General features: G+C 42.6%; 1 protein-coding gene across 1 annotated transcript; it reads left to right on the forward strand.

Annotated features, from left to right (window-relative positions):
* On the forward strand, window positions 1–16,149 carry LNP1 (leukemia NUP98 fusion partner 1). The gene is made up of 3 exons (XM_036447511.2): window positions 1–376; window positions 11,766–11,996; window positions 15,926–16,149. The coding sequence occupies exons 1-3, from the start codon at window positions 218–220 to the stop codon at window positions 16,073–16,075; spliced, it is 540 nt and encodes a 179-aa protein (XP_036303404.1). The 5' UTR covers window positions 1–217; the 3' UTR covers window positions 16,076–16,149.
* The last annotated feature ends 10,671 nt before the right edge of the window (window positions 16,150–26,820 follow it).

Raw genomic sequence — 26,820 nt, forward strand, 5'->3', positions numbered from 1 at the left:
GGCAGCACGATTTATAAATAGTCATTTCCCTGGGCTGCCTGATGGTGAAGGGGTTGTTTAGTAAATCTTTCTCCTTTTAAGGATCCATTTTCGGAGACCATTGGAAAACACCAGTTTCATTGTTATCTTTTGGGGTTTCATCAAGCCAGCCGAGTTTGACAATCTTCCTGTCTGCCTGGCTTAGAGACAGGCCTTAGGTATTTTGAATCGCCTCTCCATGGAGCACAGAGGTGATGATGATGATGATGATGTGTCTTTTGCCAAGTGGATGAGCAGCTTCTGGGGCCACAGCTGGATGGAGGAGGATGAGAGAGGACTCCGGGACCGCCGAGGATCACACCACACCAGTTACAGGAAAGCTTCCCTGCCCTGCCCAGTGAGTTATCCCATGGAACAGGGGAGGGCTGGACTAGGGAGGGGGTTTTCTCATGGACAATTTTGAAAGAGTCCTTCAGTATAAAGTTTTCTTTGGTTGAAAATCAGTGCTCCCAAGTTTTTTTATGTCCACAAAAATACCTTTTATCATTTTGTCTTAGCCTCCAAGGGACCTGATTTTCTTCTACAGATAGTGATTTCATTATTATTATTATTATTATTATTATTATTATTTTATTTTTGTTTTTATTTGTTTTTTCTTTTTCCTTTTTTAATTTCATTTTTATTTATTTATTTTTCTGTCTTCTTCTTCTTCTTCTTCTTCTTCTTCTTCTTCTTCTTTTCTTTCAAAAAAAAAACCTTTAATATTCACCTTCCACTTTTGAAAGATGATTAAATCTTTGAGTTATACATGTTTTGAGTAATCTTTTTCCTATTCATCACCTTTTAAGGAAAGTGTTATGGGCAGAGGTTGGCCTTCTTTTCAGTTCATTTTCTTTTTCTTGACATTTATTTATTTTTTAAATTACTTTATTGATTAAAGTATCACATATTTGTCCTTATTCCCCCATTCCTATCCCAAATCCCTCCCCACACATACCCTCACTCTCCTGTTGTCTGTGACCACTGGTTAGGCTCATATGCATGCACACAAGTCCTTTGGTGATCTCTCTCCTTTATCCCTCCCCTCCCCTATCTTCCCTCTGAGGTCTGACAGTCTGATCAATGCTGTTCTTGTTCATCAGTCTATGTTGTTCATCATTTCCCCTTTTCTGTTTTCTCCTTAATTTTTTTTAAAAAATGTAATGATTTCTTCATTTTTAGTACTAAGGTATCTTTAACTTCTATGCAGAGATCCTGATAAGCTTGAGATAATCCTACTGAGTGACAATATAATTCAGGTCAAAGGGAAGAAACTTGATGCTATAGTTACTAGTAGTCTGTGTAGCATTGGTGTGGACCAATGTGTAACTTACAATAGTCTTTTTAAACAGTGAAAATAACTTCACTATTTGGTGAATTCTAAGGAACTGGGGATTCCATATAATAAATCACTCCTTTTGCCTGGCAAGTATGACTCAGTTAGCTGGAGTGTTGCCCCATATTCCAAATGGACACAAGTTCAATTCCTGATCAGGGCACATACCCAAGTTTTGGGTTCAGTTCCTGGTCAGGGTGCCTACAGAAGGCAGTCGCTGATGGATGTCTCTCTCTCTCATTGATGTTCCTCTCTCTCTCTCTCTCTCTCTCTCTCTCTCTCTCTCTCTTTTGTCCCACCCCCTTTTCCTTCCTCTCTGAAATTAATAAAAGTATATTTATAAATGCTGGGGTTCTTGTCCCAGCCTTACAAAGGGTTCAGCATTCTGAAGAAAGGGGCTGATGCATAGATTCAAGAAGGAGTCCAAGGATGAAAGATAATTTTGAAAGGCATTGGGGGGTCAGAGGATCTTCAGCTAAAGGAACTGAAGACTCACTTTTGTCTAAGGACCCCATGCTATTAATTTAACACAATTTGTCCTAAGGCAAGGTGGAGATATACACTTCAAAGGGTAGGGTTACAGAAGCATTGTCAGTTTGGGGAATAGCCTACAGCTATTCAGGATTTTGGCCAACAGGAGGCAACAAAATGCCCGGAGCTGTCTGACAGCAGACAATCCTATTCCTGTTTCAGGGAGATGTTTTTTTAGCTGTCTCAGCAGGTAATTACTTTTGTGGCTTACCCTTGTTGAGCCGCCCAAGCTTCATCAACCTTTTGGTGAAACTCTTGTAATTATTACACACTGAAATTGGTTCCCGAAAATAAGTAAGTAAGTAAATAAATAAATAAATAAATAAATCACCCCCTTTGATAAAATTTTTTAAAATATATTTTATTGATTTTTTACAGAGAGGAAGGGAGAGAGAGAGCTAGAAACATCGATGAGAGAGACACATCGACCAGCTGCCTCTTGCACACCCCCTACCCGGGATGTGCCTGCACCCAACGTACATGCCCCCGACCGGAATCGAACCCGGGACCCTTCAGTCAGCAGACCGACGCTCTACTGCTGAGCCAAACCGGTTTCGGTCCCTTTGATAAATTTGATACACTTTTTTTCTTCTCGTTCTCATTTGGTTTCCTGATGGGAGAGGGAACCAAAATTCTCCCATCCTTAGCACTATTTTCCTATGGCTGGGCCGCGCACCAGTGTCTAGGGAGGACGATGTGAGCTGGAAAGCCCTGAGGGGAATGGATGGGCCTGGCGAGGTGCGAGGTGCGAGGTGGGGACTGGGCAGCAGGTACCAGCAGGGTTCCTCTGCTCACCTGGGGGAGGGGGTAGAAGCTCCACAGTAGACAGTCTGTCCTCTGCTTCACAGCTACACAATGATGCTGCAGCTTTTCTCTTTTCAAGTCACTTAGAATTCTAGGTGCCAGAGAATCCCTCCCACCCTCCTGTTTCTGTCAACCCCAGAACCAAGTAATTTTGGGGGTAATATTATTTTATTTTATTTTTAGCTCCCGGGTTCTCAGACGCAGCCTCTTTTATTCCCAGTGGTCAGCAAGGAGGAGGAATGAGACCTCTTGGAGACACAAATGTTTAAAAATAGGTCTCTTGCCAAATGTGGACTCAAGGACAAAGGGCAAGCTTCAATGCCTCTGTGAGCTCCAGGTTCCTTAAGTGAAAAAGAAGGGCTTGGGCTGGGTGATCTCTGAGAACACTGCTTGCTCTGACTTTCCACGGCTCTGTTATAAAACAGAACTCCTACTTATCACACTCTTATTTTAATCTCCCATGTTCCACATCAAGTGAGGCATTCATAATGTGTGAGCCTAGGATACGATTAGTTTCCAGTTTCCAGATAATGTGAACAGGAGGAAACAAAGAGGAAAAAATGTGATTTATTATACTATTTGTCACAACAGCCTGTTAGAGCCACAGAAAATATGAAAACAAAGGAAGATACAGGCATAAAATGGGATTTCTTAAATAAGTTTTACTATCTATTAGACTTTAAAAACTGAGATAAATCCTTTATTTAGAGAATTGACTTTTAGGTTGCAATGTATATTTTGTTTGTTTTTGAACTATATTTTTATTGATTTCAGTGAGGAGGGGAGAGAAAGAAAGAGCAATAATGAGAATCATTGATGGGGCTGCCTCCTGTATGCCCCCTACTGGGGATCGAGCCCACAACCTGGGCATGTGCCCTGACTGGGAACTGAACCATGATCACCTGGTTTATAGGTCATTGCTCAATTACTAAGCCACAACAGCCAGGCTAGGTTGCAATGCTTTTCAGTGAGTTTTAGGTACTGAGTTCACTGGCCTAGGGCTTTAACATCAAATGGACTTCCTCGGTGTTTCTTCTGTGCTCCAAGGAAGCTGCATCTGTGCCTCCCACATTACAGTATATTGTTGTGGGGTCGAACCCTGGGTTCAAAATAAGACCACCATATTAAAAAAATATATATATTAAAAACAAAACAAAACCGAAATCGGTTTGGCTCAATGGATAGAGCGTGGGCTTGGGGACTGAAAGGTCCCGGGTTTGATTCCGGTCAAGGGCATGTACCTTGGATGCGGGCATATCCCCAGCAGATGGTGTGCAAGAGGCAGCTAATCAATGATCCTCTCTCATCAATGTTTCTAACTATCCCTCTCTCTTCCTCTCTGCAAAAAATCAATAAAATATATTATTTTTTTTTTTAAAAAAGGAAATTCCCTTAAAAAAAAAAAAGATTGAATTTAATGGCATTTGGGATATGATCTCAGTGGCATGTGGTTTAGATGAGTTTGGCTGCTTCAGTTTCTGAATGAAGGAGACAAGTCCTTGAAACGGGGGTGTGTGTGTGTGTGTGTGTGTGTGTGTGTGGAGCAACTTCGGGGAAGGTGCCAAGTGTCTGAGGCATGGAGCCTCATAAGTGCCAAGAGGCTTTCTTATAGCTCTCCCTTATTTCCCTAGTTATGCCTAGTGATAGGGTCTTCATGGCAGCTTCACATTGATTTAGTGCCACCACATGACAGAGCAGGATCCACTTATTCCCTCAATTAAAAAAAAATCATTTAAATGCATACTTTAAAAATTTTTAATGAATAAATAAATAAATGCATAATTTAGAATGTCCTTTAGTTCCCCTAAAGGATGTCCAGTGGATGGTATTGAATCTCTTTATTATTTCTACAAGAACTACCTACCACTTTATCAGCTGAAAACTGGAATTTCCCCCCCCTGATGCTGTTTCCATTTGTCGACTAACTTACATTCATCCTGATTCTGATGTTATCACTGGACACTGTTATATATATTACTTACTAGTGATCCAGTGCACAGATTCATGCCCATTGAAAGGAAATCAATTAGAAGGGGCGGCGGGGCTGGACTGGGTGAGAGGGGCCGGACATGCCCTGGACCCAACCTCACGTGGCCCCTCCTCAGTTGGCCACATCTGAGGCAGTGCTGTGGCTCAGAGCCTTGAGTCAAAGGGATCTGTGGAGTGAGCAGGGACCCTCTGGCAGGTGGGGTCCCTTGGCCTGGCCTGCGGGGATCAGGCCGAAACTGACTCTCCAACATCCCCCAGGGGGTCCTGGAATGCTAGAGGGCACTCTGCAAAGATGCTGTTGTACAGGGTGGAACTCAAACCAGATTCAGGACCGACAGCGCCCCAGCAACAACATAACCCATGGCCAAAGGTAGAATCACGTGTACCCATGAGGAATTGGGCTTCCTCCTCTCTGGTTCCAGGGTGTGACACCCGGGAACCTCCGTTGCCAAGTCACTGCAGCTCTGCAGTTTCTGCATTGAGCGTCTGCCCCCTGCTGGTCAATGCATGTCATAGCTACTGGTCAGACACAGCATATTAACCATATATATATATATATATTCTTTAAAATATATTTTTTATTTATTTTGTACAGAGAGGAAGGGAGAGAGATAGAGAGTTAGAAACATCGATGAGAGAGAGTCATTGATCAGTTGCCTCTTGCACACCCCCTACTGGGGATATACCCGCAACCAAGGTACATGCCCTTGACCGGAATCGAACCTGGGACCCTTCAGTCCCCAAGCCGACGCTCTATCCATTGAGCCAAACTGGTTTCTGCTATATAGATTCTTTAGATAAAATTCTTAAATAGTATAATTCCTGAAGACCTACAAAGCATTATTATTTCTTTTGCAGTAGAATTCTGCTACGTCTGGTACAATGTTAAAAGTGACAGTTATAGGCAGTTTCACATAGAAATAGAATGTTTTTGTTACTGTTCAAAATAAAAGTTTAGAATTATTAATCCAAGAAAGAGATGCCTCATGCTTAGGCATGGCACTTGATTTCTCCAGTAGTCAGTAGGCATGTCTTAGGCAAAACACTGAGCTAAGCTAAGATTCATTTTCCTCGTCTGTAAATGAGGAAACATGACTTCCTGTAGGATTTGTTCTGAGGTTAGAGATCAAGGTCATGGTCCCCAGAGTGCCTGGTACACTCGGTGCACTAATACTCAGTACCCAGCACCTGATCTTTCTTCTCCCTGTTTCTCACCTCGCTGTCAGTGGCTGGCCAGGAGCTTGTGTGTACTCTGAGGGCAGGCGGGGTACACTCCGAGGATGACTGCAGGGACAGGCAGGATAAAGATCATCAAGTTGTTAAGCTCTGAAGTGAAGATCTTACATAACCAACACCTTTAAAATCAGAACTTGGGGTCGGAGAGTACATAGGATTTTTCTTTAACAGCACCGGTTTCCTGGGCCCATGGTGGAAACAGCTAAGCTAAGCCTCTTCTGTAATGAGAGTCAGGGCACTGGGTAGTCATTGCTCTGAGAGTCAGTGCCTGCTGCAGGCCCTGCAGCTGGGGCTCTGGGAGCTTGGCCAGTGATGTCAGACCCACCCCCAGTGACAAAGCCCCTTCCATGGCTGGGCAGGAGACATGTACACACTTTGTAAAAACAAGTTATGTGGGGGCATTGGTTCATGTCTTTGTAAGGGAAATTACATTACAAAGGCGCATACAATTGCAAAAGTAGAGCTTGCAGTATAGTAAGTAACATTTTTAAAAGTGGGAGCTTCTCCCTATAACCAATTAGAGTGCTCTTTTACACTTGTTTCTCACAAAGTCCCACACCCAAAACAACAAGCTGGAAATTCCACCAGATATAAGAAGATATTGTGATTGAAACTTTCGCCATTCTTTTTAAAAAACATAAATGTCGTTGTTTTTATTGGTTTTGGGGAGAGAGAAGGGGAGAGGGAGAGACAGAAACATCAGTGATGAGAGAGAATCATGGATTGGCTGCCTCCTGCACGCCCCTTACTGGGATCTAGCTCACAACCCGGGCATGTGCCCTGACCAGGTGGGAATTGAACCAGTAACCTCCAGGTTTATGGGTTGATTTTCAACCATTGGGCCACACTGGCTGGGCAAAACTATGCCATTCTTTTCAGACCTCCCGGTCTCACATTTTAAAATTTTGTTTGAAAATGTTATTGTGGTTCCTGGCTGGTGTGACTCAATTGGTTGAGTGTCGTCCCATGCACCAAGAGGTCACTGGTTCCATTCCCGGTCAGAACACATGCCCAGGTTGTGGGTTCCATCCCCAGTAGGGGTTGTGCAGGAGGCAGCCAATCAATCTCTCTCTCTCTCTCTCTCTCTCTCTCTCTCTCTCTCTCTCTCTAACAACAACAAAAAAAATCAATAAAAACATATTTTTAAAATTATAAAAAGTGTTATTGTGGTAAGACCAGTTAACCTGGGATCTATATCCTTAGCAGATTTTTTTTTTTTTTTGCAATTTTTAAAGTATGTAACCCATTGTTACCTAGAGGCACAATACTGTGAAGCAGATCTCTGGAACTTATTCATCTTGCATAACTGAAATTTTATATCCACTGATTAGCAACTTTCCATTTCCCCTCCTTTATCCCCTGGCAATCATCAATCTATTTTTTGCTTCTATGAGTTTGACTATTTATGTGTTTTGGGTTTTTTGTTTTGTTTTTTTTTTTGAGTTTAACTATTTTAGATACCTCATGTACGTGGAATCATGCGTTATTTATGCTTCCCTGCCTAGCTCAAAATTTTAAAATATCATTTTTTTCCTTGATAATGTAAATTCACTTATTGTGGAAAACTTGAAAAATACTAAGAAGGAGGAGGAAACAAACAGTCCCACATCGCTGAGAAAACCTTTGACCACAGTTCGGTATGTTTTCAGATTGCCCATTTTATGCTACCCCCTTACTTCAACCCCTCCACACCTCCTCACTCCAGCTTCCCTCCCCCAGGCCCCCCGCCCCAGCAGGCTTCTCTTCCTTCCACACCGCAGCTCCTCCTGTGACGGGCCTGGGCACAGTGGTGCTAGTCCTCAGGCAGAAAATGTTCCTGCTCGCTAATTAACCCTGCTTGTCCTTCAGATTGCAGCTTAGTCATTACAGCTACACGGAAGTTTCCTGCTAATCCTCCCAGCCTCACCCACCCAAGTACACACAGTTTCACCCTGTTATATCCTCTCATTGCACCTTGAACCTCCGAGTTTTGCTGATTTTTGGTTAATCCTTACCCGAGGATGTTTTCCCATTGCTGTTTAGAGAGAATGAAAATGGAGGGGGAGTGACTGAAATCTCGATGTTAAAGAGACACATGGATTGGCTGCCTCCTGCATGCATCCTGACCTGGGCCGGGGATCTAGCTTGCAACTGAGGTACAAGGAATTAAACCCAGGACCTTTTAGTCTGCAGGTCAAAGCTCTATCCACTGAGCCAAACTGGCCAGGGCCACCTTGAACCTTTGTTGCATGTGCCAAAGGAGTGAGCGTGTGGGTATGTGTTTTGTGTTTTTTCTCCGAGGCAGACATGAGCACCAAGATGAGCACACTCTGCCTGTTTTGCTCCCTAACTTATTCACAGCACCAAGGACCATAAATGGACTTGTACGTACACATTTCCCTCATGTATATGGCAGCTTTACAGATCTTTAACCATATTTCTGATCACCGTTTGACAGTAAGTTTCTAGACACGTGTATTTGTCTGCCAGGGCTGCCATAACACAATGCCCCAGACTGGGAGCTTGAGCAACAGAAATTTATGTCCTCACAGATCTGGGGGTGGGAAGTCCAAGATTAAGGAGTCAGCAGATGTGGTTTTTCTGGGGTTCCCTCCTAGGCTTAGCGACAGCCACCGCCTCACTGTGTCCTCACATGGTGTTTCCTGTGTGAACATGTCCTTGGTGGTCTCTGTGTGTCAAAATTTCCTCTTTTATTGGGGCTCCAGTCAGACTGGATGAAGGCCCACCCTAGTGGCTTTACTTCAACCCAATCTTTAAAGTTACAGCACCAAATGAGGTCACATTCTGAGTTTCCCACATGGGGCTTCAATATGTGAATTGGAGGGGAGAGACACAACTCAGCCCATTACAACACTCAATAGCTGGATCCAAGGAGCAGGATATTTTTTTTATTTTTATTTTTTTTTATTTTTTTTTCTTAAATCAGTCTTTATTGTTCATATTGTTACAAAGGTTCCTCATTTCTTCCCCCCTCCACCAGGTTCCCACCCCACCCTCCACTCCCTCCCCATCCCCCATTGTCCTCATCCATAGGTGCAGTTTATGTTCAGTCTCTTCCTCCCTCCCTTTCCCTGATAGTAAATCCCTTTTCAGATAGTAAATCAGTTACTTAGCATTTTCTCATATCAATAATACCACCACATGCCCAATGATACATTTCACACAAAAGACATTTCCAAATAGGTCAACCAGCCTCATCCAGGCCCCACCCAAGGCACTCACAGGTGAACACCCCAGCCCTATACTAACTCAACACATCCAGATCTAAGCCTTCATCACTTGATTCAGCAGACCCTCAAGTTCCCACAAAAGTTTCCAGCCATGTCTGAGAGGCAGCCATGGGGCAGGGACAGGCGAGGAGCGAGCTGTTCCGGGCCTGGCCTCTGTTGCTCTGGTTCGTTCCACAACCAGCTGCTCCGGGTCTGGTCACCGCCGCTCCTGACCTGGCTGCTGCTGCTCCGGGCCTGGCCGCACCCGACCCGGCTGCTCAAGGAGCAGGATATTTTAATCTTCTGACACCTTTTGCCAATGGCTTACTGGGAAGGCGTGTCCATTTATAGTCCTACCAGCTGGGAATCACAGTCCTGTCTCTCTCCACTTTTGTCACTTCTTAGTATCATTAAGAAACGTTATTTTTATTTTTGCTAACCCGAAAGGCAAAATTGTACATTATTTCATTTAAATAATTGTTGATGACTAATAAGCACAAACAATTTTTATCATTTGGCATTTCTTTTTTTTCCCCATTCTTTATATAATCCAATAGATATTCAATAAACTCATCCTGTGAATAAGGCAAGGTGCTGCATGAGACTGGGATTTCAGCAGAGAATGAAACATAGCCCTTGATGTCATGGAGATACAAATTAATGGAGAAGAGAGACATGTTACAGAGTTACCGATTACATTTGTGATGAGTAGGGTAAAGAGGTAGGAGCGCCCAGGAGAACATCTAACAGGGACCTGAACCGCTCAGGGTGGCAGGAAACGCTCTCTGGGGATATGCAGTTTCAGTGCTGACTGAAGGATGATTAGCTATTAGTGAGGCAAAAGTGGAGGGTGAGGACACAGGAAGAAAGAGCAAAGGGAAACTAAGGGTACAGTGGTAGAAGGCAAGGGAAAGAGTGTTTCCAGAAGAGCAAATGTAGTTGGTCCGAAGGTTGTGGGTTATTGTTAAGCTGATTAACAGAAGAGCAAATGTGTTGAATGCTACTGAATTAATCAAGATCAAAATGTGCACAGAACTTGGCAAAATTGAGACCAATATCATAACCGAAATTAGTTGTGGATACAAAAGTTTGAATGGAGTGGGTTGGGTAGTGAGAAAAATTGGGAGAGCAAGTGTCATAATTCTAAGAAGTTTGATTTCTCTGAAATATTATTCTGTGATCATTTTCCAATTGATTTGAACACTTATGTCATTGTATTACATGATTTCTATGTTTTTCTTATATATGTAAGATAAACTCTGTATTGTCAGGATATATATTTTTAAAATATGTTTTATTGATTTTTTACAGAGAGGAAGAGAGAGGGATAGATAGTTAGAAACATTGATGAGAGAGAATTGTCAATCAGCTGCCTCTTGCACATCCCCTACTGGGGATGTGCCCACAACCAAGGTACATGCCCTTGACCAGAATCTAACCCGGGATCTTTCAGTCCGCAGGCTGATGCTTTATCCACCGAGCCAAACCAGTTTCGGCTGTATTGTCAGGATATTATTAAACACTAGAGGCCCAGGGCACACAAAATCATGTACGAGTTGCTCGCTTCTGCTTGCCTCAGCTGGCCACCCTGTCCATTACTTCAAGAGCCACCACTCACAGGCCAGGGCAGGGGGAGGGAGTGAGAGTCACATCAATGCACCTCCTGGTGACCGGTCTTTGGTCATTACAGTGTTATGACTACTGGGTTTTTATTATATAGATTAGTAACACGTAGCACATGTTTTTTGGTTTTTGTCTACTATTTAACTTTAAGTTGCTTTTGATGCATATTAGCATTTTTATTTTTACATAGTTAAATTAATTTTTTTTTCATTCTGATTTATTCCATTGCTCTTCTGCTTAGAAATTTCTTCTTTGGTGCTAACTTCAGCAGCACATACTAGGTGTACTAGTTAATAATGCAGATTTTCTTTCAATTGATGGAGTTATACATATGTTAATATATATGCAATTTGATATGTATGTTATTTTGTTGTATTGATAACAAGCTTCAAAACTTCATATGTCAAATTTTCTGAAGGTGTTAACATTATAGATATTTTTACACTTAAAAATGTTGAGTTTTGTTCCTAAAAAAGAGCACTTGTGGGAAGTTTTAATTCATTACTTTATTTTAAAGAAAAGTGCTACTGAATACTTCAGGAGGCTTATGGTGAACATGCTCAAGATACTTGTGAATACTAGTTTAAACATTTTAAAAGTGATGATTTCAATGTGAAAGACAAAGAACATCCAGGTCAACTAAAAGTTCGAAGACCAAATTTCTTCTTTATACAGAAATCACATATTCATTTTTGTATTATTTCTTAAACATGTATGGTTTCATTAAAATTTGTTGTAATTTTTGAATTTACTTATACATATCAATTCAAGGCTTTGAATGCTTCATTATATTGACCTAATGGTGGAGGAGCAAGATAGCTAGTCTTGGGATGCTTCACTTAATGATTTAACCGATTGATTCTACTGCTTTATTGTAGAAGAAAAGTCACACTGATGAAAAAGATAAAATTTCAGTTCAACCTGAGATTTGTTTAGTTAGTAACTTATGGTTGTTCTGTCTCTGAGCTAATTTCACGCAGTCTCTTTATATTGTAAACGTTTTTATTCTATATTCTCAGTTTCCTGTGCTTCCCAGAGTCACATCACATGACAGCTATCCTAGAAGGCATTCTCATGAGGACCAGGGATTTCGATGCCGTACCCACATGAAGGATTACAGAAAACACTCAGAGGATGGGCCATTCAGGGATCCGCTGGAATCAAACAGAAGATCCCATTCCAAAACTCGGGCATTTTCAGAGTCCTTTGAGCAACAACTGTGCTTTAGAACCAAACGCTCTGTGTCTTTGGTATGTAACAGAATTATTAATATTTAAGCGAGTTTAGAAAAGGAAACCCAAAGGATTCTTCCTCCCCATACTTGTGGAGAACAAATCTAACTTTTTCATTTATAGCTCATTGATGAGATCTTTGAAAAATGACACTCAGTTTTTTTGTACATAGCCCAGATGTACATAATTTTAAATTACTCTTATTGAAGGCATCTGGTGTAGGAAAAATTCCTGGAGGACCATTAGTGGAATGTTTTTGTTATGGAGGTTCTCCAGTTCTTTGAGACTGCTTTCATCACCCTTATTATAAACCAGAGGCCCAGTGCACAAATTCGTGCACAGGCAGGGTCTGGCCGATTAGGGTGGGAGAGAGCAGATCAAGGACTGATCCAGCTGGAGGGAGGGGTTGTGGGCAGTTGGCCAGCTGTCCCTGCTCCCTGGTTGAACTCCTGGTCAAAAGGCTAATTTGCATATTAATCTTTTATTATCTTATCTACTAAAGAGGGAATATGCTAATTGAAGGCAGCACCTACAGCCAATAACAGGGAATATGCTAATTGACTGCCACACCCTCAAAGGTGGTGGCGCCCAGAGTCACATGATGGTGGAACCCAATCCCCTCTGCCCTGCTTGCCTCCGATGTCCCCCAGTCCCCTCAGCCCCCTAGCTACCTAGGGCCAGCTCAAAATGCAGATTGTATCTAATCTTCTGACCTGATAATATTTTTTTGTAGGGAGATTTCAGATCATGCGTTGCAAGCAATTCATTCTCTTTAATGTGTATGTGTGTGTGTTTTTCTTTCCCTGGCTGCAGTTCCTCAGTCTTTACTTAGCTTTTGTAACACTGTCAGATAGAATACAGGGCAGTTACTTTTTAGAATGATGTTCAATTTGTTTTTTTCTGGTATTTCTTCATAGTTAGATTAAGATTATGATATTTTTGCAAGAATAAAGCAGAAGTGAAGGAATTCCTGTTTTAAAACTACACTTTAAAGTTACTAATTATATTCATTCAGGAAATTTACTAACTGCTTTAAATTCTTTCTGGAATAAGGTAGGATATAAATATATTTTGAAAATACTTTAATCTAAACACTTCTTTGTTGATTCTAATGGCCTAAAATTGTTTTTCACATAGTCTTATAAAATTGCTTAAGTGAAATCATTTGCTAATATTATAAGCCCTGAAAATGTGTAAATGAAAAAATAAAAAAAATCAATAAAATATGTAAAAATAAATAAAAACACACACACACACAAAAAAACATAACATTGGAAAAAAAGAAAGTGTGTAAATGTGTTTTTTTTATTGAAATATTTATCGCATTATTCCTAAAATATAACATGTTGCTCCATTCATTTCCCAAGTTCTTTCTTTCATTTTTAAAAATATATATATTTTTATTTATTTCAGAGTTGAAGGGAGAGGGAGAGATAGAAACATCAATGATGAAGGAGAATCATTGATTGGCTGCCTCCTGCATGCCCCCTACTGGGGATCTAGCCTGCAACCCGGGCATGTACCCTGACCAGAAATTGAACTGTGACCTTCTGGTTTATAGATCAAGGCTGAACCACTGAGCCATGCTGGCTGGGCCCAAGTTCTTCCTTTTGAATGCCAAGATAACCAAGGCAGCATTTTCAACTTTTCTTTTTTTTTTTTTTTAACTCAAGAATTCTTTTAATAGGTATCTCTCTATATAAAAGTCTAAGTGACCAGCTGTAGGTATGACCCACACTAACCACCAAGGGGCAGACGCTCAATGCAGGAGCTGCTGAGCTGTGGTCACTTGGCATTGGTAGTTCTCGGTGACACATCTGGAACCAGGGAGGAAGGAGCCCAATTCCGGGGTGTGTCACACAAAAACTGCCCTCTTGCAATCCAGGACCTCTCGGGGGAAGTCAGATCCCCGCAGGCCGGGCTGAGGGACCCCACCGGTGCACAGATTGGGCCTCTAGTATACTATAATAACTAGAAATCTGCTAGGAATTTACAAAATTATTTCAATTTTCATATGATAAAATATTTATAGTAAATAATTTTAAATTAAATATTTTCTCATATCAGTTTTAATGAGTATATTATAAAGTTTATCTTAATACAAAATTAAAAACTCAGAACACATACAGATATTTTAAAACCTTTTTTTCTATTTCACAACTGACACACCTTTCCAAAGCTAACTACATTAAAAAGTGTGACTTGTCAGAATTTATAAATGATATTTTTTATCTTTTGTGTGAGCACCAGCTGCATACTAATGTGGAGATTTAAATTCTGTATCTTTTAGCATTTAAAAGACCAGAAACTGCTTTTGTAGCTGATTACGACCAACAACAAATGACTTTTCAATATCATTTTGATACTGAAAAACTCAATTGGCTTATATTGATAATTTTCACATTTTGTTTCTAAGTGAGATAAGAAAAATATTTCAGCCGAAACCAGTTTGACTCTGGATAGAGTGTCGGCCTGTGGACTGAAAGGTCCCAGGTTCGATTCAGGTCAAGGCATGTACCTTGGTTGCGGGCACATCCCCAGCAAGGGGTGTGCAAGAGGCAGCTGATTGATGACTCTCTCTCATCGATGTTTCTAGCTCTCTATCTCTCTCCCTTCCTCTCTGTACAAAATCAATAAAATATATATATATGAGAGAGAGTCAACGATCAGCTGCCTCTTGCACACCCCCTACCAGGGATGTGCCCGCAACCAAGGTACATGCCCTTGTCCGGAATCCAACCTGGGACCTTTCAGTCCCCAAGCTGACGTTCTATCCATTGAGCCAAACTGGTCTCGGCTATATTTTCTTTTTTTTATACTGTTTTTTTTTTTTTTTTTAAAGTAGTGGAGACATTCATGACTGCTAAATAAATTTTGATCAGACTGATAGATCTAATACAATCGATGCAACCTAATGAAAATAATCTGGAGGCACATTTATGGAGTTAGTTCAGTTGTTAAGTTCCTCTTAGTTTGTATCTCAGCCTCATCATTTGTTTGGCTTTCTGTCTTTGACGAATGGACTCATATGGATCGAAATGAAGTGATCCTGGTACATCATACAAACAGTTTACATTGCAGAATAACTGTCATCCCTGCGGGCTGAGCCGGGACCTTGCTCATCTCACTGCCGCTCACCACTGTGCCAGTTCACTTGGTAGGCATTTAGGGGTTCCCGAGCGTTTCTAGATCAGAAGAAGGAGGGGAGAACAATGGTTTTATTTCTTTTACTTTAAAAGAGAAAAGTGTAAACTTTTCATCATCACCACATCTATCAATGCTCTTGTTTTGGTCAATAATCCCTTTGAAAGGCCTTCCCTGACCATGGAAACTAAAGAAGCCACCTTTCCCCCAAATATATAGTTCTCTGTCATATCCGCCTGTTCATAATTATCATTGCACTCATCACTATTAGTTATTCTCTTGTTGCTTTTTAGTCTTATTATCTGTGTCCCTCCACCTAGGTATAAAATGCAGGAAGTTGGATCTCTATAGCTGGTGCTGTATCTCCTGCTCCAGTGAATATGGGCCCCTGGGTAACCTGCTGGGGACTGTGGATAATTTGGGTGTCATTTTGACACTTCAGTCTTCACCAAATCCTTAGATTAAAACTAATGCAAACCCTACTATTAGTATATTTTAAGGGAGTGGACACAGGGAGGTTAGAATCATTGCATGTATAATTCACTTGCCACATTCCTTTTCAGTTTTGTGTCAGAGGCAAAGAGTCAGTCACGTGCAAGCTGAGTTTCCTCCATAGACCTTCAAAGGTCCCCTATTCCTTTTACTTATGACTAAAATCCTTAGCACCACCCTTAGGCTCATGCTAATTTATTATAAGAAACTAAGATGTGGAAGTCTGCTCAATGATCAGGCCTTTCTTCATTTCTGATAATTATAAGAGAAATGGCGGGACGTTATTAGCTTTTTGGATCCTTCTCTTCCAGGGACCTGAGAGCAGAAAGGACAGAAATGAAAGAGAATGCCTGCGGATGGAGACGAGATCCCTTAAGAAGGTGGAGGAAAGGAGGAGCTCTAGGAAGGAAGAGCATGCAGAAGCACACGTGGTCCCTCTCTTGGAGCAAGGACCCAAATAGTACTTCGTTTCCACGTTAGGACGACAGAGGCTGCTGTGTTTTTTGGCTTCTGTACACTACACTGCAGGTAGCTGGAAAATACTGTCTGCGATGCTGAACGATGGAAGTGGGCTCTGGTTCCACTGCTCCCCAAGAAGACATCCTACTCCAGCTCTGGCATCCGAGTTGAGAGTTTGATCTGTTTTGTTGTCCTTTTATGGGAAACCTACATAACAAAAGGCTAATATGCAAATTGTCCCCTCAACCAGGAGTTTGACCAGGCGGTGGGGTGATTGGCCAACCAACGGTGGCCCCTCCCCCTAACCAGCCCTACCCCTATTGGTCCCCTTCACCCCATCTGGGTGGGATCAACTGCCAACCTCCCACGTCTCCTTCCTCTGGCCCCATCAGCCCCTATACGGGCAGCCAGACCCCACCTAGGCATGAATTTGTGCACCAGGCCTCTAGTAAGAAGGATGAAAAGTATTTTAATAAAGTAGTTCTTGAAAATGTAAAGAAAGATATTTAAAGAGCCATCCACACTTCTTCACTAGTCCTTCTTCACATCAGCATCAAAATAATCTTAAATGTCATTGGTGTGACTCTAGGTTTACTTCCTTATTAGAAATAATTATGCAAGTGCTAGTGGTTCAGTGCACGAAATTTGTGCATGGGGGGTGTCCCTTAGCTTGGCCTGTACCTTCTCCAATTTGGGACCCCTCAGGGGATGTCCGACTGCCAGTTTAGGCAGTTGGACATCCCTCTCACAATCCAGGACTACTGGCTCCTAACTGCTCGCCTGCCTGCCTGCCTGATTGCCCCTAACCACTCTGCCTGCCTGCCTTCTCGTCCCTAACTGCACTCCCTTGCTGGCCTGATCACCTCCAACTATCCCCCGCTGGCCTGCTTACTCCCAAATGCCCCCCCCCCCCCGCTGGCCTGCTCGCTCCCAACTGCACCCCTCCACACACACACACACACACACACACACACACACACACGCGCACACGGCCATCCTGCTCACCCCTAACCACCTCTGCCTCAGCTGTGCCACCATGGCTTTGTCCGGAAGGATGTCTGGAAGATCTCCCAGAAGGTCTCCTGGTCTAATTAGCATATTGCCCTTTCATTGGTATAGATCACATGTGTCACACACACGGCCTGCGGGCCAAATCCGTCCCGCCAGGCCTTGCAATGTGGCCCGCACCGCGCTGTCATCACTGCACTCTGCTGCATTTCCATCACAATGACAGTTTATGACTGTTCAGTAAACCATTCGGCCCACGATTTAGGCTGGATTTTAGATTTTGGCCCCTTCTCTGATTGAGTTCGACACCCCTAGTATAGATGTCTAACGGCCAGCGTTTAATAAGGACTGGTAGTTAACATGCCAAATACTAAGCTGAGGCCATATATTTCTTTTTTGTTGTTGTTGTTGATTTCAGAGAGGAAGGAAGAGAGAGAGAGAGAGAGATAGAAACACCAATAATGAGAGAGAATCATTGATCGGCTGCTCCTGCATACCCCACACCAGGAATCCAGCCCACAACCTGGGCATGTGCCCTGACCAGGAATTGAACCGTGACCTCTTGGTTCATAGGTCAACCCTCAACCACTGAACCACTAGTCTGAAGTCTTTAAAGCATTACCTAGAACAATCCTCACCACTGTAAGGTGGGACCTATTCTTCTCTTTACTTGCTGGCTGAGGAAACTGATGTTTAGAAAACATCAGGCCTTCACAGGTGTGGTGGCAGAGTTAGGAACAGAGTTTAGTTCATTCTGACTTGTGCTCCTAACCCAAGGCAGGGCCTCCATTTCTCTTTAGCAGTGAGTCCTAATGCAGTATTTGAGAAGCGAGCCAGAGTGGGAGGAAGTTACCGTTTTGATTACATGAGTGGAGACTGATTCTCTGAGGTCTGCTGTGTGCTCTTGGTTGTATCTTTATGCAGCCATATTCTTTACCATTTACTTATTAATTATTTTTTAAAATATATATATTTTATTGATTTTTTACAGAGAGGAAGGGAGAGAGATAGAGAGAAACATCGATGAGAGAGAAACATTGATCAGCTGCTTCTTGCCCACCCCCTACTGGGGATGTGCCCACAACCATGGTACATGCCCTTGGCCGGAATCAAACCTGGGACCCTTCAATCCACAGGCTGATGCTTTATCCACTGAGCCAAATCAGTTAGGGCTATTTATTAATTATTTTTATCCTACATAATAAAAGCCTAATATGTTAGGTGTCCAACTGACAGTTCAACCAGTTGCTATGACATGTAGTGACCACCAGGGGGCAGATGCTCTGACTGATAGGTGAGCTTGCTTCTGGGGTCTGGCCAATTGGGAGTGGGTGAGACTGGCCGGACACACCCTAGAGCCCTCCCTTGGTTTCTCCCAGCCCTGATCTCCCTGGCCTGGGCCTGGGCGAGACTGGCCAGACATGCTCTCCCCAGGTTGCTCCCTGGCTGGCCAATCTCCTGAGATCCCTCCCCAGCCTCTAAAATATTTCTTCTAATTAATTTCCTTTCAATGTGCATGAATCTATGCACTGGTCCTTAGTTTAAACATAATTCTATCTAATAAAAGAATAATATGCAAATTGACCATCACTCCAACACAAAAGATGGGCTGCCCCCATGTGATCAAAGATGGGTGCCCCCATGTGGACACAAGATGGCGACCACAAGATGGCCAGCAGGAGAGGGCAGTTGGGAGGGACCAGGCCTGCAAGGGAGGACAGTTGGGGGTGACCAGGCCTTCAGGGAAGGGCAGTTGAGTGGGGGGGACCAGGCCTGTAGGGGATGGCAGTTAGGGGCAAACAGGCTGGCAGGGGAGAGCAGTTAGGCATCAACCAGGCTGGCAGGGGAGTGGTTAGGGGATGATCAGGCTGGCAGGCAGAAGTGGTTAGGGGCAGTCAGGAAGGCACATAGGTGATCAATTGGGAGCCAGCAGTCCTGGATTGTGAGAGGGATGTCTGACTGCCCATTTAGGCCCAATAAGATCAGGCCTATGCAGGCAGTTGGACATCCCTTAAGGAGTCCCAGATTGGAGAGGGTGCAGGCTGGGCTGAGGGACACCCCATACCCCTAGTGCACGAATTTCGTGCACTGGGCCTATAGTTGACATATTACACTATATTAGTTTCAGATGTATAACATTTATAGAAATTGTGAAATGATTATCACAACAAGGCTAACATCCATCACCACACATAGTTACAATTTTTTTCCTATAATGAGTTTTACAATCCACTCTCTTACCAATGTTCAAATATACTGAGTAACTAGAGTTGCAATATTGTCTATTACATCCCATAAATTATTTAAAAAGTATGGAACACTTTATAAATTTGTGTCACTTTGCTCAGCAGTCAGTCTTTTCTGTGTTATTCCAGTTTTAGTATACGTGCTGCTGAAGTGAGCATGTGTTTTACTTGTTTTTTCAGCTTTGTTAAGGTATAATGGACAAATAAAATTCTATGTGTTTAAATTGTACAACACAATGATTTGACATATGTACACGTCATGAAATGATTATGCAACCAGGTCAATTAGCACATTGAGGCCATATTCTATCACTATTTTTTTTTTTCCATAAAGGAAAAGATTCGAGCATTCTCTAATACTCTTCTGATGTAGTCTTTGTCTCAGTCTTGAATCTTCAAATGCCCAACGGCAGCTAGTCTCTGGTTGTAAAGAAGAGTATCTCCCCAAACTGCTTATAACTGATACTATAATTGATTGATTAGGTAAGACACAAACTAACTTTGACATTAACAGTAGAAAGAAGGAAAGGGAGAAGGCAAGAAGAGGAAAACAATGAAAAGTAAAATAGTGATGATCTTTGACTTGAATTATTTCAGTTTTCATACTGCTAACACCTTCATCCATTTTGTAGCCTTTATACACAGTTTTATGCTTGTTAAACACGTAAAAGATAACTGCGAGCTTTCCATGGTGACGTTACCCTGGTATTTGCCACCAGCGCGGGGGAGGATGGGGCCTGACCTGCCAGCAAGGCCAGCGCTGTGCTGCAGTTGTGGGAAAGCAGTTGTCTCCACAGGTTTCCTTCAGGGCTTCTCTGTCTTGTCAACCAAGTTCCTGGGGATGGTCTGCTCATTGGCTCTGGCCCCTAAAGGAAGGTCTGGGAGAGGTGGTCCATCCATGGGAATAAGAGCCAATGGAAGGAGTTTCCTCTGCCCAGTGGCTGGCTGGCTGAGACAGCTGCCACCTCCTACCCCAGCCAAGGCACCTGTGAAGGTTTTTCTGTTCCCTGGACTCAAGAATGGCAGTACCTGGAAAAATCATGATTAGGAACTTTATATTTTATCAAACTGGGAGGAAGTCTATTTTCACTCTATTTTCAGCATCATAGTACATGGAGGAAGGGAGACTTTCTGAAAATGAAGTTGCCAGCTTATTACCTTGTTTTTTATATATTTTAAAAATATATTTTTATTGATTTCAGAGGGGAAGGAAGAAGGAGATAGAAACATCAATGATGAGAGAGAATCACCTTCTTTTTAAATTTTTTAAATTTTTTATTGATTTTTTTTTTTTTTTTTTAGAGAAGAAGAGAGAGGGATAGAGTTAGAAACATCGATGAGAGAGAATCATCGATCAGCTGCCTCCTGCACGCCCCCTCTGGGGATATGCCCGCAACCAAGGTACATGCCCTTGACCAAAATCGAACCCGAGACCTTCCAGTCCGCAGGCCGACGCTCTATCCACTAAGCCAAACCGGTTTCGGCAGAATCACCTTCTTTATATCACAAAATAACACTTCTAATAAAATTGTATTTGTAGATAATTTTTCCCCTTAAAATGTAAATTTTTAACTTATAAAATCAAAATCTGACACACTTTGAAATAATGTAGAAGCATGTAAAGTAGGAAGTGGCAGTCCTCTGGAAAAGCCCCTGTCAGAATTATGAACTTAATAGAGTTCAGTTATGGTCAAGGCACTCTGGTTTCTCTACTCTAGGGGGCAGAGTTGAGCTGACATTTGGAGAGGTAATGCTGGATATAGAGAAGACTGGCCAATGACAAAATCATTACTATTACTTTCAACCAGAAAGGAGAAAAATGCAGCATTTCCTATCCAAGCTCTGAAGTTAGAGTAAATGTATTAGATGTTGGTAATTCTTATGATTTATTAATGTATTTAAAAGTAGACACAGCCAAAACCGGTTTGGCTCAGTGGATAGAGCGTCAGTCTGCAGACTTAAAGGTCCCAGGTTCGATTCTGGTCCAGGGCATGTACATTGGTTGCGGGCACATCCCCAGTAAGGGGTGTGCAGGAAGCAGCTGGTTGATGTTTCTCTCTCATCGACGTTTCTAGCTCTCTATCCTTCTCCCTTTCTCTTTGTAAAAAATCAATAAAATATATTAAAAAAACATCAAAGTAGACACAAAGCTTATTTAATTTAGCATAATACTCACCAGGTCCCTCACTGCTGTCTCAAAGGGTAAGAGATCCTTTGTTTTTATAGCTGCTTAGAATTCTATTATGTATATACCACAGCTTTTTTTTTTATCTACTCATCTATTGGCGTCTGATCTTAGCTATTGTAAATAGTGCTGCTATGAACATAAGGGTGCATATATTCTTTCTGATTGATGTTTTGAGATTTTTAGGATATATTTCTAGAAGTGGGATCACTGGGTCAAATGGCAGTTCCATTTTACATTTTTTGAGGAAACTCAATGCTGTTTTCCATAGTGGCTGCACCAGCCTGCATTCCCACCAGTAGTGCACAAGGGTTCCCTTTTCTCCACATCCTCGCAAGAAGGCCTGGAGGGAGAGTGTGGTGTGAAAGGAGTCAAAGGAGGGGGGAAAAAGCTACATTTGTAATATTTTCAACAATAAAGGTAAATTTTAAAAAAAGTATACACAAAGGACAATGACTGATTAGTAATTTTTGTTACCAGAAAGGGGACTTGACCCTGAGTGGGTCTGCCTAGGGCTGGCCAGCAGTGTGTGTTCTAGAACCAGAAGGAAAAAGAAAACCAGGAGGTTTACTGTGTTCTAGTAAAAAACCTGCTCCGATGTATTAATACACTGTGTTCTAGTAAAAAGCCTGCTCAGATTGGCCAGAGTCAGAGAGGCGGTCTATTAAAAAAAGAACTGGTGTTGCCTCAGAAGTGGGGGGGTAGTCTTATACAGTGAATATAGGCCTAAACCTATGTTTTAACTGTAAAATTAGGGGTCGTCTTATAGGCCGAAAAATACGGTAAGCCATTTACTCTTAAAAAATACTTTTATTGATTTCAGAGAGGAAGGGAGAGAGAGATAGAAACATCAAGGATGAGAGAGAATCATCAATGGGTTGCCTCCTGCATGCCCCTACTGGGGATCAAGCATGAAAACCAGGCATTTGTCCTGATGGGGAATCAACCATGATCTCCTGGTTAACGGGTGGACACTCAATCAAGTCAGCCGATGCCTGAGGCACAGGCAAGCCTCTGATGGCTGCCCAACCGCCCAGGGCTGCCTGAGGCTCAGGTAACCAAGGCTGGTCAAGGTTTTCACTGCTGGCAGTGGCAGCAGCAGAGGTATGATGGGGTGTCGCCTTTCCCTGATCACCAGGTTGCCTCCTGCCCTGGAGGGCTCCCAGATTTCGGGTGGAGGGCCCCCTTTCGCACTGGGCCTCTAGTTCAATCATAGAAAATAATGAAATCTTGCCATTTGTGACAACACGGATAAATCTTGAGGGCATTATCAAAGTGGAATGAGTCAACTAGAAAAAGACAAATACTGTATAATCTCACTTATGTGTAAAATCTAAAAAAAAAAGCTAATACAGAGAACAGATTGGTGGTTGCCAACAGCAGGTGTGTGTGGGTAGGGGAGGAAAAAATGGGTGAAGGGGGTCAAAAGGAACAGTTATAAAATAAATAAGTACTGGGGATATTGTGTACTGCATGGTGACCATCTACACTAATAAAAGAGAAAATACAAATTGACTATCATTCCGCTATGCTACCAGCCAATAGGAGTGAGTATGCAAATTAACCCAACAAAGATGGCGATGCCCATAGTGGCCAGGTGGCGCTGGGGCTGCAGGGGCCAGATCAGAGACACAAACCTGCAGGAAGGCCGGCATCCAGCAGCCCCAAGCCCCGCCATGGTGGCGCTGAGGCTTTGGGAAGCCAGATCGGAGACACAAACTTGCAGGCCCGGCACCTAGCAGCCCCAAGGTCCTGGGGCTGCTGGGTAGGGGGTGAGGGGGCAGCAGAGACACAAACCTGCAAGAAACCTGTGGAAAGGGAGATAAACTATCATAATTTTATCTCCCTTTCCACAAGATGAGAAAACTGCCCCTGGATTTTTCTTAAAAAAATAAAATATTTTATTGATATTTTACAGGGAGGAGGAAGGAAGAGAGATAGAGAGCTAGAAACGTCGATGAGAGAGAAACATCGACCAGCTGCCTCTTGCACACCCCCTACTGGGATGTGCCCGCAACCAAGGTACATGCCCTTGCCCGGAATCGAACCTGGGACCTTTCAGTCCACAGACCGACACTCTATGCACTGAGCCAAACAGGTTTCGGCTGCCCCTACATTATTTAGTGATGTGGCCCACACCTTTTTACAAGCACAGGGTATGTTATGACCACTCCCAGGAAGGTCTGGTCAGAATACCGTCTCCAGGGAATAATGCTACTGTGGCAAATCAACTAAGAGAAGAAACAAGCTTTTGTTGGGTTTATTTGAAAGGTCAGAGAACATGCCACTCCAACATAAATGCTTTGTTTTTATACTCATGATCTTGAGCTGCAGATGTTTGAAAAACAGCAAATGCATGCAGAGCCTTTCACTGAAGACTCCTGATCTGCCTAAATTCAGACCTCCAGAAAGGAGCTTAAATGTCATGGGTCTCCTTGACGGGAGAAGTGTCATCAGGCAGAGAAGACTGACTCCTGTCACAGGACAGAAGAGTAGAAGCTGACATTACACCCAAGCTTTGTTACAAACTATTTCCCCCCATACCCATTGATCTTTCCTAAAAGTCATTTACTCTCCTCTAAGAGGCCTATATCTCCCGTCCCCTATCCCTAGGAAGAAGGTATTTAAATCTGCATTCTAAGCCACTTTGGGGAGTTACTCATTTTTCCCTGGGATCTCCCACATATACATGAGGTACACATGTTAATGAACTTTTGTTTTTCTCTTGGTATCTGTCTTTCATTACAAGGGCCTCCACTAAGAACTCAGAAAGGTTGAGGAAAACTATTTTTCCTCCTCCATAATTTTATCTTGAAAAATCAAGTCCCATTTGAACAATGAGGTTGGTTCAGGTACCAAGCAATCCCTGCTGATGGGAGGGAAGCTTCTAGGGAGAAATCAATGATATTGGCATCAAAGTGGGATGGAGGGCACATGCATGGTTGCTGGTGGGAGTTTAAAGTGGTTCAACATTTTTGGAGGATGAGTTGGCAAATTCGATAGAAATGTTCAAGGTACATCCAAGAGTCTTCTAGGAATCACATCTGCTGAGATAAAGCACAAGCACATAAGCCCTGATCAGAACCCAAGATGCTACTGCGGGCACCCTATCCCTTCCATGATAGAAAAACCTGGGAACAATCTGCATTTTTAGGACAAGTTGGCATCTATACTAATAAAAGGGTAATATGCTAATTAGACTGAACATCTTCCAGATGACCTTCTGGATGCCCTTCCTGAAGGACAAAGCCATGTTGGCTGGGCCAACGCAGAGGAGATTAGAGACAATCAGACAGGCAAGGGAGAGCAGTTACGGGGAACAGGCCAGCAGGGGAGAGAAGTTAGGGCAAACAGGCTGTCAGGGGAGAGGAGTTAGGGGGATCAAGCCAGCAGGGGAGAGCAGTTAAGGGGATCAGGCTGGCAGGCAGGTGAGCGGTTAGGAGCCAGAGGTCCTGAGGGGTCCCAGATTAGAGAGAGTGCAGACCGAGCTGAGGGGACCCCCTTCCCATGTACAAATTTCATGCACCAGGCCTCTAGTAATTAATAATGCTATACTGCATGTTTGATAGTTGCTAAGGGAATAGATCTTAAAAGTTCTCATCACAGGAAAAAAGTTTATTTAAATCATATATGGTGATGGAAGACTTACTGTGGTAATCATTTCACAATATATACAAATATTAAATCATTATGCTGAACACCTGAAACAAATATAATGTTATGAGCCAAATATAATGTTATATGTCAATTATAGGTTACATGTCAAGTATATCTCAATGAAAAAATAAGCAAACAAACCAAAAACAATAGTGAACGGAGAAGCCTTTTTCTCTTACCCAGCCCTTTTAGTCCCAGCTCATGTGTGCTTGTGTGCCCAGCAGCTCTTGAGTGGCTTAAACCAGAGGTAGCCACACCTCTTCCTGGCTCGGAGCCTCTCCCTTGATGACTAATTGCCAGCATCCAGTTGTTCATTCAACAAAGATGTTTGACTGCCTGCGCTGTGCTGGGGACACAGCAGTGAGCAAGTGATGAGAGCTCCTGTTGTCCAGGGACTCAGATTCCAGGGAGGAAAGAGATAGCAAACAAAAACTACACATCACTGGCTCAGAGATAACTCGTTAAAAAACAACAACACTGTATCACTGTCTAGCTTGAAGACCTTGGCAGGTTTCCTATCATTTACAGAATTAAGTCAAAACCTTTCAGCATGACATCAAACACCCATCTAACTGGTTCTCAAACTGTAAAGAAGACATTGTTCCACACTCTTCGGACCTCCTCCCTGTGGTCTCCCTCCTCAGTCTTCTGTGCACAACACGTCTTTCTTCAGAGCTCATGTTTTCCTTGCTATTGTGTAAATTGCCTTCAAGTGTTTTGGTGGAGGGCTAGTACAAACAAATGAAAATTTTATAATAACCATTACGTCTATTTGTTTAGATTTTCCATTTGGGATGGGCACTGGTTAGCTGATAATTAAGGGGTAATGATTAATATACTGGTCATGAACCATTTTAACATGACTAAGGAGCCAACCAAGTACTTTCCCAGGAAACTCTTTTCTAATCTCTGAAGTCCATCTTCCACCTGTGGTTAGTTCATGTGTTTAAGATTGCTCACTATGTTCTTATACACAAGTGTCTTTACTTCTCACCCCTTAATTTGCCAACATAGGAAGATAATGACAAGTCACCATTTCCGGGAAGTGCAGGAGCCAATAGAAAACACACACACACACACACACACACACACACACACACAAACAACAACAACAACAAAAAAACAAAACACGGTAAGGAGGGGGAATGAGAGAAACAGAGCACACGATTTTAAAGATCATCTGATTAAAAAGTACTAGGGATGTGGTGTGCACATGGCAATGATAGTTACCACTCATGTGTGATATACATTAAAAACTATTAAGAGAGCAAATCCTAATTTCTTACAAGGGAAAAAAACTTATTTTCTCTATTTTTTTTCTTAAATTTCTTTTTATTGTGTCTATCTGAGATGATGGATGTTAACTAAACTTATTGTGGGAATCACTTCACAACATATGTAAGTGAAGCCTTTATGCTGTACACCTGAAACCTATACAATGATGCATGGCAATTATCTACATACTAGAGGCCCGGTGTATGAAAATTCATGCACTGGAGTGGGGTGTGTGTGTGTGTGTGTGTGTGTGTGTGTGTGTCCCTGAGCCCGGTCTGCTCCCTCTCACAGTATGTAGCCCTTGGGGTGGGAGGCGAACTGGCGACCGGGGGAAGGTGATGCCCCCATCACACCTCTGCTGCTGCCACTGCCTTCA

Source organism: Pipistrellus kuhlii, unplaced genomic scaffold (genome assembly GCF_014108245.1).
Source record: "Pipistrellus kuhlii isolate mPipKuh1 unplaced genomic scaffold, mPipKuh1.p scaffold_m20_p_2, whole genome shotgun sequence".
NCBI classification, from domain to species: domain Eukaryota; kingdom Metazoa; phylum Chordata; class Mammalia; order Chiroptera; family Vespertilionidae; genus Pipistrellus; species Pipistrellus kuhlii.